We start from the raw sequence: 12,804 nt of genomic DNA, 5'->3' as shown, positions 1-12,804 counted from the left end.
TTAAAGAGAAATTGAACTTATAAATTTATCCTGAATTTAAGTCCCATTCTCGTTGAAGCCTCTCCGCATCGTGCTCTCTAACGCTAACGATTTGATTTCTGCAACGAACATTTATACTAATCTCAAAACATGCAGAAACATGCTTTAATCCCTTTAGATTGAATTTGCTTACTGCTAAAAAAAAAAAAAAAAGAAAGTTAAAATTTGACAGACTTGCTTCGTATATCTCGACAATACACAAAAGCGACAAATATTAGTTAAAAACGGCGAATCATTAGTTGTCAGTCGAATCGGATTAGCTACTCCCTTTTACAATTTTGCGATTTACAGTCCAGATTATGGATGTGGGTTTCGTTTTGATATCGATGCAATGAGTAGCTACCTCTGGAGAGGATAACTAACGTATCGTGTCGTGAAATTATTTAATATACTTACGTCGTTGTTCGAATCCTGAGGCGTCTTAGGTGGTGTTGCCGATGACTGAATACCAACAAACAATAATGACTTGTTAATAACGATGGGTGACAATGCATGCGACAACAAAAGGAAAGTCGTACGCTAGAGCAGAGGTTGAAGTGTTTTTCTTCTTTTTTTTCTTTTTTCTTTTTTTTTTTTTTTGCTAATCAGACAGTCCCAAAGGATCCACATTTGAAAAAGATACTTTATTGTGATATTCAAGATTTCTTTGCATCAAGATAAACGGACCAATTAACAAAGTCATAGCGCGTAAAGTACCTACGTTCAATAATTATCTCAACTAGTCGAACACATAATATTTTGTATGACGTGGAGTAATTTATGAAACAAAAGGTATCTCTGAGTCTGTCGTCAAGAAGGAAAGAACGATTTGTTTACTTATAAGAAGAAATAATTCTTCTTGATGCTAGAATTCTCGCTTTCTGTAACTTTTGAAAACGCTAATTTTTTTTAAGTAATGTAAAATGTACAATGTAAATGCAGGTCTACATTAACATTCTCTACATGCAACGACTCAATCAGAATCGAGATAAGTAATTTTCCAGTGGAAATCAATCTGCCACTCTCGCGACACGATCCAAATGAATAGCTACGATACACTATTTTATTACGAATAGACAAACGTCGAAGTAAAATGCAAACATTTAGTTAGAAAAATGATTCGTCACTACGATAACACCAAACGCTACAAACGGGTGATGTCAAGCGAAGTACGTGATAACCATTGGCTTGAAAATTTGGATATGTACATATAAATTTTCAAATACATCCGTTCCTATAATAGCTTCCATTAATTAGTTACGAATATGAGAGAGAACACAAAACATATGTTTCTTAATAAATTATGATTATATAGTACAATATAAACTCATGGAAAAACTGGAGCAGGAAAATTTTAGGTATTAAATGAATGACTATGGAGACATACAGCTGTTAATCGAATTACAAACTCGCTAAAATAAGTTTCAAACGAAAATAAAAGATTCACTGAAGAGTTTACGAGTATCTGTGCTTCTAAGAGTAGTCGTCATTCCTAAGGAAATATATTTCAAACTGGAATTCTTACTTTAACGCTACCACCGCCAGGAATGTGTTTGGCATTGTCCTTGGAGCCAACTTTCGGTTTTGCTTTATCTTTGAAGTCGAGCTTCACTGTTTCTATTTTCTTGTCACCACCACCAGGCTTGTACGTTGCATTTTCCAATGAACCGACTTTTGGTTTCGCATTCCATTGAAGCTTCATCTGAGCGATCTATCAAGGAACAGTCGAACGATAATAATTTTTCAATGAAAATACAGGAAAAAAAAAAGAAGGAATATATTTTAGATGAAGTGATTATAAACCATGCCACGTGCAGATTTTTTTTTATAGATAATTATTCGTAATTATGACACCAAAAAGATTTCCAAAAAAAAATGTAAAACGATTAACCTTTTTATCGCCACCACTGGGTGTGTATTTCTCGTTCTTCGCGGCAATTTTCGGCTGCGCCTTGCTAAAGTCGAGCTTCCTATTCTCTATCTTCACCTTTCCGCCACCTGGTTTGTAGCTTGCGTTTTCCAACGAGCCGATTTTCGATCGTACGGTTTTTAAGTTCGGAGAGGGCGCCGATCCCACTTGAATTTTGTTCATAGGCAGTTCTATAGGATTCGACACATATTATTAACACGCGTCCTTTGCAAAAATCGGCCAATTCGTTACATAAAAATTAAAACAAAAATACTCGACGCAAAGCTTGTCGAGCTTGTTATAAAATTTAGGCAAAAATTTCGATAATACTTACTTTTCTTCTCTTGACCGGCTGTCGACGAAGGAGTTTCTGGAGTTCGTGGTAACGATTTGACGGACTTACTTGGCGATTTTACAGGTGACCCAGCTGTCGGCCCTTTGTCAGCATCTTTCGATTTAGAGGGTGACTTTTTCGTTGGTGAATCCCCAACTCCGTTTGTGGTTGGTTCCTGCGCAAGATTGTTACGCTATTTTACCATCGATTCGATAATTTGTAAGATGTACGAAAGCATATGTGCTGAATTAAAATTATTTACCGTGCTGGATTGAGCCGACTCGTTGGTTACGCTGCCGTTTTCAACCTCTGTAAAAATAAATATAAACACAGTTTCTTTTTGTCGTTACGTAAAAGAGAAACATACACATAACAGTATCGTGATATTTGTGAAGCAAAATCTCAGTAAAATGTCTCGATTTCAGCATTTATCTACGATAAACATGATAAAGAACAAAGCTCCGCGTTTTCAAGTCGAATTTTTTAATACCTTTATTCTCACTATTTTCTCCCGAAATTTTCTTAAACGTAAATAAAAACCTGGTGTCGTTGAAGACTTCTTTTCTTTTCGTTTGGCAGGTGTCGGTGCGCGTTGAACTTTAGGCGATTTAACCGATTTCGGCAAACTTTTCGTGTCCGGTGTCGTTTCGTCATCAGCCTTTTTCTGCTCCGTTTTTTCCTTCTCTTCTAATTCCTCGTTCTCTACAGGCGACTTCAGCGATTTCGGTGATTTCGGCGATTTTGGAGAAACAGGCGAGCGAGGACTGTGGGATGGCGAAGATTTTATCGACAGTGATCGTTGTTCTCCGTTGTCGAAACCTTTCACTCCTTCTTCAGGAGACTTTAAGAGAGACAGTACCGATTCTCCAATCTTTTCTCCATCCTTTGACGGTACTGGGAATTCTTGTGTCTCACTTGCTTCTTTTTCAGAAGCAGGAGGACTCACGGCAACTCTTTTCGCGTGCGTTTCCGAAGAATCTCGAAGATTATCGGACTTGGAGTCTTCTAAAACGTCTTCCGTACTTGATTCTTCGGTTGCATTCGTCGATTTAGCCGGTGACTTTGAAGATGGATCTCTTAATTCTTTCTCCTTTGGAGAATGACTAAGATCCGCTAATTTTTCTTCCTCGCCTGATTTTTCAGCTTTCGACGTTTCAGTGGGCTCTGGCTCGTCCTTGATCCGATCTGCTTTCATCGGTGCTCTTAAATGTGATTCTTGTTTGCTTTTAACTTCTCCCGTTTCCTTCAGCAGATCTACGTCTGATTTAGTTTCTGATGCAGACACAATGTCGTGTTGCTCCGCAGCTTGTTCCATTTCCTTTTGTTTTATTTCTCCCGGGATAGTCGCAAGTGAATTCACTTGAGACGCGGCCGGTGGATTTTTGAGTTCTTGATCGCTTTGTTTCTTTTTTGTATCCATTGGTATATCCTCTTGCAATTGTTCTAGAGGTTTGGACGTTTCGTCGCGTTCGAGTTCCTTTTGACTTTCGCTCGCTTCTAAGGGTGTACTTGACCGGGATTTATTCGGAGATGCGGATGGTTTCAGATTCTGTTGACTCTGATCATGGCTGGTTTTTGCCGGAGATTTATCTGTGGACTTAGACAGGATTTGCATTTGCTGATTGTTATCCTCATCCGATTTCATTGGTGTGGTTGCACGAAATTTTTCTGAGGTTGTCGACGACGGGTTTAAATTTTGTTCGTTTTGTCCTGATTTAGCTTCTTCCGATTTCTTGGGAGATTGTTCAGGCGCAACAGATACATTGATATCGTCCGATTTCTCAACTTTGCTTTCTATACCTGCTGTGGTCACATTTCCCTTATTCGTGTCCTCTTTCTGGGTTTGATCTTCGACTAATTTCTTCTCTGGTTCGTCTAGTTGATTACCAGCCTTATCTACTTCCTGCTTGTCTAACAATTTTGTCCGCGCTTCTTCGCCCGGTTTCGTGGACAACCTGCTATCACTTTCCATCGTGTTGGAATCTTTAACAGGTGTTTTGTCAAGGTTCACAGCAACTTCTTTAATTTGCTGACCAACTCCCTCCGCAGTCGCGTTCAGTTTATTATCCACTTTTCCATTTATCGTAGCGATTTCTGGCCTTTTCGCCGACTGAACGTCACTTTTTGGTACGCTAGACTCTATTAAAACTTCTTGACTGCTAACGTCTCCGTTAGCACGTGGCGATTTTCTGTCCATTACAACATCATCGTCGTCATCGTTCTCCGCACTTTCTCGAAATTCGGCTTTTTCCTTCGAGACAGGCTTTTCAAACTGCTGCAATTTCTTCGAGTTATCGACATCCGCCATTTTGTCGACTATTATTCGCGGAAGTGACGGCTTCTTATCTTCTCTTTTGATAGCTAAATTCTGTCGAGATATGTTCAGCAATGATTCATTTCGTTGCAATGGTTTTTGTGCGATTTCTTGCGATCGTGCGAGAATGTCAGGATTCCGTCCTTGTTGAGGCGCGTTTGGGTGTTCTGGCCTTTGTTGATAAGGTCCGTTCGGATGCTCTGGCCTCGATTGCTGAGGTCCGTTTGGATGCTGCGGCCTTGATTGATGAGGCCCGTTTAGATGCTCTGGTCTTGGATGTTGAGGTCGTTGTACGTTGCCTTGGAACCTTTGCGCTTGATAATTTCCAGGATGAGGCGGTCTAGGTCCCAGTTGCGAACGTTGCACGGGCGACGGTGGAAAACGCGGATTTAGGACGATAGGTGGATGTTGACCTTGTTGCGGTGGCTTCTGAGGGAACGAACCTCCCGGTGATCTTGGAGATCCGTACGGTCTGACTTGGACGAACTGAGCCGGATTCGTTTGTCCGACTGGAGACCGATTATCAAAACGAATTTGCTGTAGCTGTCCACCCGGTCGTGGTTGTCCTACGGCACCATTATTTACAGGCTGCCTTGGTAATCCAGGTGGACCTTGCGGTCTCGCCCGATAGACAGATGGTAATGGCGGGTTTGATTTCACCTACGAAATAACAATTTTACTCGCGACAATTCACGGTCGCCACAGATCGCAAGAACAAATTTCCAAGTGAGATTTTAACGGTGCTCGATACAGATTCATAAAATTGTTGTACAAACAGAACGACGTAATTAATAACAGTTGTGTTCTTTGCTTCGACATTGAAGTATTTTAGATGTGTCTAATTAACCCTTTGACTATACTTAGCGCCTAAAATCGCTTAGTAAATCTACGCTCGTGATACTGTAGGCACCTATAGGCGTTCCGAAAATTTAGTCGACCATAATTGCAGCAAATCTCATTTGAACCAGATGTAAGTGAATGATAATCCAACTATCGCTAATTACGTATTCCGTTAATTGTATATTATTTAAATATGTTCATTTCACAGTTTTTGATTTGTATATACTTAAAATGAAAAATTGGGATGATAAAATGGCGAGAAAAACCACATGCAAACATGAAACGACAAATGATTCGTGTTCGGATTCTATGGAAACAAGTGATTTCGAATAAACGAGAATATGAATGAATAAATAATACCGGTTTAATGTACTGGAATTCAGTGTTTTAATCATTTCAACACACATTCTCAGAAATATACGCCTAACCAAAAAATTTCGCCGTTCTCGGTGTAGATTGCGACTGAATTCCCATCGTATGGTACGGCTGGTACGTCTCAAAGTCTCCCATAGTCAAAGGGTTAACATTTCCTAATTGTATAATAATATCTAACGAGTGATTCTAACGAGTGTTCTTCTAGTAATTTCGAACATCTTAACCAATAGTGACATTCTTTTTATTCTCGATAATTCTTACTACGAATGTTTGTACCACACTTCGATAATAATCAATTGGAGCTGTTCAAAAACGATACGGACGAACAGTAGAAACATGCATGGAAAATGTTGATAATCGATACTGGCCCTGAGCCCATCGATCAGTCTGTAATATAAAACGGAGACGTTTTGAAGATTCGTATTTACCGTACCTGCCACCGTTCGACTTTCTCTACTCGTTATGGGATTAAACCACGAATGATTATAGTATACCATCGGCATCTATTGCAATTCACCGAGGCATTTTAGATTGGCGTGACCTACAGCAGTAGCTTTCCTTCGGAACGCCAGGCTGTTTACCCTGATTTCTTCATGGAATTCATCAACATTGAAAAACGTTCGGCAAGCTCGTTGAAACTGTTTGTACGAACGTGTCGTAAACACGAAACTTTCGACACGGTGCAAAGTAGACAGCACTTTTATTCAATGATGGAGTATCATCGCGGATAAAATCTATCTTTGCTAGTTTGAAAATTGGAAATGTAATGTCACGAGTATCGGTATACGGTGCTCTTCCTACCTGTGATTCGCTTTTCATTTCTTGTGGCGTTATCAAATATTTCTACCGAATGATTATTAAACAATATTCACTTGATACTAGAATAATCAATTTTTCTATCACAGCTATTTCTTGACAGTCTCTGAATGTCGTAAATATCAGTTCGTTGCTGTAGATCTTTAATTTACGATTGCAAGACATTAATAATGTTTCCGTTTCGACTAAAATGAGCCGACACGTTATATAAGTTTGCTTCTTACCTATGCACTGCTTTGAAGTAATGGTTGATGTTCTAAAACCGGTGGAATGTAGTTTTCAATCAGATATCACGTTAATAGACACAATTAAATAATCGATATGCAACTTAAAACTCTCATTGATAATTCGACGCTATTGAAACAAATAGAACTTTTTGAAAATATCGAAACAAGAAGTTCTTCTAATCTTGTATAGTCAATGTTTTTAACTGCCAGAGGAATCTTTCAAATTTCTGCGAGATTAGCAGTTTCATGAAACATAGTACATCAGCGAAAGTACGTGAAAAGTGCTTGAACGTTTTTTGTAAAATTGTAGCTTACCGCATTTAGTTCGCGGTCCGAAGGAGATTCGGACGCGGTTCCTGCAGTTTGTTGCGAATCCATTTTTCAGTTCGTTCATACGCGATTAACGTTTAAACGCGCGTCGATTGGACGATCTTGTCACCCCTGACAAGATATTTCTCCATAAACCTGTTACGTGTCAACGGGTAGTCTTCATCAAAGATTACATCAAAGAGATCATACAACTCTACGTAAGTGCTGATATTCCCAACCAAGTCTACGTTGTGTCTAATGAATCGTACTGAATGAGAAAGACGGTTGTCGTGATGCGTGAATCATCGCAATTAAATACATACGATGCTCGACGAAGCTTGTTTAATGAAATCATTATTAGCGAGCTACTTTGATGGCCTTAATAATTATGTTCGGCATCGTTTCCAAATCCTGCGAGAGTAATATCCGCTTTTCTGACATTCAAACGTGGAAACACAACTGTATACTCCGATCACTTTCATTAGAGACTGTTAATGAGTAATATAGCTTTGATGTAGCAGTGTACTAACGTTCAGTGTGTTAACATTTTGGAAGATGTCTATATATTCGACATATTCGCGAGAGATGTGACGACAGATTAAAGGATGAAATTGTTCAATGTTCAAACTACTATTTCCTGTGGATAATTCAACGACAATTAGGGATGCAATTTGCTCGATATTGTTATTTCTACCTGTTTTGATAGCTACATATGATGCGTGCAACAGCTGTACCGTTCAATCAGAATTTACAACGCTCTATGACCGTGCCTAAAAGTACTGCTATTTGCTAACGATAAGTAATGTGAATATAGCATTGTAGTCAGTGTCAATTTGCTTTCAGCGCATTTTATTAGTGCGGCTATAATTATTGTGGATTCGTAGGTGTATGTGTGCTAGATTAGAAATGGTCTCGATTTTCTGATCCCTCGCTTGTAACGTCTACTAATGAAAACTAATTCGATACAGTTGAATGGTACTTTCGCACGTGGAATTATTTACGGATTTTTACCTCACGTCATACCTAGATACAAACTCCATAAACACGTACATACAGAAAACTAAGTATTTACTACTAATTACGAAAAAGAGAATGTTTTTGAACGCCGAAAAGTAATCAACTGTTCCGAGGCGCGAAGGTTCGTTAGGAAACAACAAGAAAGGAAGGAAAAAGAAGATGGAGAAAGTTTCAGGGGTGTAGAGCCTAGAGGATGGAACGCACGCAACCATTCTAACTGTAGAACACAGGAGGATCACATTTCTACGTATAATAGTGGCAATGGTTAACCTTGGTAAATACATTTCTGTAGGTATCACGAAACCATGGCAGCTTCGTGCGAAAGACTAATATAATTGAGATATTCCCGCAACGCATTCACGATTTGACTGATTACGACGTTGGAGTATTTTCTTTGGGAACATAGCTATGCCTCGTATATCAAAACGTCCAAGTCTTTGTTAACTTTATCGCGCATGCAAATCTATCATATCGAAACACATAAAGCGCAACGATTATGTACTTACGATATAATCAAATTTTGAATTTAATTTGCTTCCTATCCCGCAAATTTTTTCCTTACAATTTAATGCGAGAACAAGCTACATTTTTACCAAGTGCTCGTCATCAATTACAACTGAATCTCTTCGTCACCAATTACAACCGAATTTCTTCGCCAACTCAAGCCAGACGTTTTTTCTCGCTTTGATATAACAGGTTCACGTCTGCGTTTGATTAAAATATGAGGTCAATGTATTATAGTCGTTCATATATAATTAATACGATCCGTAACCTTCTAGTAACCTTCAGACGTATTTATCAGTCGAAGCATCTACTACTTTCTTCTTTTTTTACCCCTTGTAATGTACTCACGAAAATATCGCCCACGATTCTTTTACGCCCTTCTAGTGTGCACGACCTTCCTAAGAATTTTCCGAATCTATACGGGCCAGAATTTCGTGCGAACTCGATTTCAGCGAACACGTGATTCAGCTACTATCTGATGGTCAGAAATAACTACACCTTTCGAAATCAACTCATTTAACCCCTTCTTGTGATTTATGGGATGTGAGCAATTTGACCGAGAACAGCCTTGTATCTCGTTTGCTCGTTTACTCCTTTGTTCAGTTGCTTCGCTCCACTTTTAGTAATCTTGTTTCGAATAGAATTTATTCAAGCAGCGTTACTTAATAATTACACGTTACATGCTATTTAGATGGAATCAGGAAGCTTTGAATTTGATCTAAACCGCAGTCGAATCACTGACGCCGGTAGACGTGAAATTAATTCGACCGTTGAACCTCATTTCCACAAGGTGACCGGGAAATCATTTTCCAAGATAATTGCTAGTATATCAAAGTCTTTGGTTCTCATTTTCTAGGGAGACCGAGAAACAGGTCATACACAGCGTGTCTGTACTACTCGGCAAGTGCCCATTCCTGAAGTTATTGATCCGACCCGGCGAGCGTGTTCGAGTCTACCGTTTATATGCACACGGATGCACATCGTGTAATACGGTTAAGTTAACTTGCTAATGAGTGCACGCGTCATAAAAAAAGCTTGCGACACTTCTGTGACGAATGTCACGCGGGCTATTACCGGATTCGAGTCATCTTACGTGAACGTAGCACGGAAAATGTCTCGCCACGCCATTTTCCGATCGACATCAGGACTTAACCCTGAACTACTATCCGTTGGGTTACCCTGATTCCTGTTAACGACTGCCACTAATGTTTCTCGATATATAAATAAAATTACGGCACGTTTTTATTAAATTCAACATTAAATTAATAGATTCGGATTTTTGGTAATCTGGGTCAATTATCATATTCTGCAAGACAGGTGTTTTAATAATTATGAACGTGTATCTTTTTAAAAATATTTTTATTTGATAAAACGTTTCTTAAAATACAAATATCTTCATTTTTTTCAATATCTCCAAAGATTCCAATTTTTTCGAATTTTTTCGAATTTTCGTCCATACCGTTAGGAATAACTGTTTGTAATATGCCTTTGATAAAATTTTCTAGCGTAAAAGTTTCCAGAACATTTTTATTTAGTTTGGTAACTTTAGATCTCCGTTACAATCTATGAATACTGGAAGGTAGCTACGCGTTTCTCAGGCTTTGATCAAAGCGTAGGTGGTAACTATATCTGATGCGATGCTTGAGGAATGAGAATTTGTCACAGGCCTAGATAACTAAACCTATTAGGACAATTTGTTAGTTAGAGAAAAATCCACGTTTTCGTCTCTGAAATTCTCTTTTGCAAAGATTTTCAGACTCGATGGTTGTATCACATCTAAACATTTGTAATCGCCTGAGAATAAATTCAAGGATATGGACATTCTATTTCTTAGAAATTAAAAGCTGCGTGAATCATTCGGCGAGGAAACGTCACACCTGCGACGGATTAATTTATTTAACGTTTATGACAGTTAACACGCATGCATGCTAATTTTTATTGTTTTCAATTGCGAGGATCGATACGGAGTCTAACGCAAACATAATTCTAACGAACTGCATCCAGGTCAACGAATGAATATAACACGTTAAAACTTTTAGTCGTGTTACAGCGTATAGCAACAAAGAAGATACTTAAACCCTATTACCGTTGACATGTGCGAGTATGACGAAACTAGATCCTTCGGTGGGGGCTATGTAAATTGAACTATCAAGAAATGCATGACATAATAAACATAAATGGTTTATGAAACTTGTAATTATATTCAAACTGTTTCTAATTAACTACTTAGGCATTATAATCCTATTCGTTCGAGAACTAGTTTAGTTTTTCACTAAAATTTATCATTCAAACATATCAAACAAAATGTGTCACAATTGTTTATGGATGAAAAGAATATGCGTTTCGTCATCTTCTAACATCGTTTGCTTTATTCGCAGCTCTGAAACACACTGTACTACCATAATGTCAATTCTTTTAATTTTTGGTCTCTCGTTTTCGTTTTCTTCGCGCGTGAACCATAAGAATACATTCCACGAACGTAACACCACTTCTTTCGAATAAAATATTCTAAAATTAACGTATTAAGCTGCTTTCAAAATAACAGCAAACTTTATTTTTTTTTTTCTTCTTTTTTTTACGAAAATACACGACGTACAGGGTACGATACATTATAGTACATAAATAACCCTAGTGAAGCTTGAAATATAAATTTACTACTGTTCTTGGTAGTCTGAGAGAAAATGGCACGTAATACGATACTTCGCGCCTATCGTGTATTTTGTGGTTTTACTCTGCTCTGGAAATTCTATCTATAAGGCGTAGACAAAGTGTTCTGTATGCTTTTTCTTATTAATAATCGTGATACTTTATGTACCAGCTATCAACATCGATCAGGACTTGAATCCTGTGTCCCCTGTGGATCCTGCGACAGCAGCGCCAAAGGCCACTATCCATGATAACTTTAAACCTCTATTTTCTGGTACACGTTTCTTGCGTGCGTTTCGGATATTTACGGGTTTGTTACGGACAAAATGAAAAGACAGATTGGGGGTAACGACTGATAACAACAGCGAGGCAGCGTATATACAATGTACAAGTGATGTTGTTTTATCTTATAGCAGCATCTTTGAGTCACCTGCAGCGTCGATGTGCAATTGTCACGTGGGCGTAGTTATCGAGAACGCATCAACGCTTCCTGGATGCTAACCTATTTACAAACGCAGCACCGCCAGTTCTACGCCAATAAGATTTCCTGTTGATAGAACTGAAACGTTTGTAAAAATCGCACTGGCAACGACGGTTTGCATTTTGATTAAAGAAGAAATGCGGAGAAGATATATTACTTCGTACTTTGAATCAGATCGTTTCCGGATAACACGAAGAACCTGACAATGGAGAATTATATATACATAGGATTTTTGCAGTATTCCTGTACATACTTTGATCGACCGATTCTACGATGGTTTACAATGCAAAAAATATATTTATACGTTTGGATAAAATTAGAAAAGAACGAGGGAAGAGAGAAGAAGAATCCATGTACATAGCAACAACACTAAAAACAGATCTGTGTTAGAAATTCTGTGTGAAATTAGAAACATTTTGACGACTTCAAAAAATCGTATGGCAATGAAATTATAGATCGCAATTTGATATCGAATAATATAATACAGATTACTGTTGAAGATAAGTGACAAATACTTTAACTTCAGACGTTGCTATCGCTAGAAAACGAAGAAATATGTTTTTCTCCAACAATTTTATATCTGAACTTGTAAGAACTAAATATTTTTACCGACTATTGTAGACGTATGTCTAAAATTTCTAACTTTTATTCCGAATCAATATGAATTAAACGATAGTGTCAACTTACGCCTATCGAACAAAGGGGAATTTCACAGAGGTTTCAGCACTTAACGATTTCGGACGTCCTATTCGTGACGCTAACGTGAAATATCTTCGATTTTCGAAAGTCACTGTAGAAAATTGAGAATAAAAGAGATTTACATGCCAACAGAATGCCTGGTATAGTCGATACAATTAATCGACGATCGACACTTTGAATCCTCGGATCACACAAAAATACAATTGTCCAAACGATTTCCACGACATCGTCTCACGGCTGTCCAGAAAATTCTTAATGGAAGCGAATCAAAAATGCACATTTTGTTCGTATATTGAAGAACGCGCAAATTTTATA

At 38.2% G+C, this 12,804-nt stretch overlaps 1 protein-coding gene across 5 annotated transcripts in view; it reads right to left on the bottom strand.

The window, feature by feature from the left end:
- LOC122575758 (microtubule-associated protein tau) overlaps positions 1-12,804 on the bottom strand; it is a 34,706-nt gene that overhangs the window by 7,525 nt on the left and 14,377 nt on the right. The window contains exons 1-7 of one of the 5 annotated variants that reach the window (XM_043745129.1): positions 7,149-7,298; positions 2,802-5,235; positions 2,524-2,570; positions 2,262-2,436; positions 1,910-2,118; positions 1,544-1,729; positions 436-480 (exon numbers count right to left, since the gene is read on the bottom strand). In XM_043745129.1, coding sequence (XP_043601064.1) covers positions 436-480; positions 1,544-1,729; positions 1,910-2,118; positions 2,262-2,436; positions 2,524-2,570; positions 2,802-5,235; positions 7,149-7,211 — 3,159 coding nt within the window. In that variant the 5' untranslated portion in view covers positions 7,212-7,298. Of the gene's footprint in view, positions 1-435; positions 481-1,543; positions 1,730-1,909; positions 2,119-2,261; positions 2,437-2,523; positions 2,571-2,801; positions 5,236-7,148; positions 7,299-12,804 lie in introns of those variants that run through there. The other 4 variants (XM_043745132.1, XM_043745133.1, XM_043745130.1 and 1 more) reach the window with 4 other exon arrangements.

This window comes from Bombus pyrosoma, linkage group LG15 (assembly GCF_014825855.1).
Source record: "Bombus pyrosoma isolate SC7728 linkage group LG15, ASM1482585v1, whole genome shotgun sequence".
Classification (NCBI taxonomy): domain Eukaryota; kingdom Metazoa; phylum Arthropoda; class Insecta; order Hymenoptera; family Apidae; genus Bombus; species Bombus pyrosoma.
The sequence above is the reverse complement of the archived record's forward strand: the minus strand, read 5'-3'. Positions and strand labels throughout refer to the sequence as shown.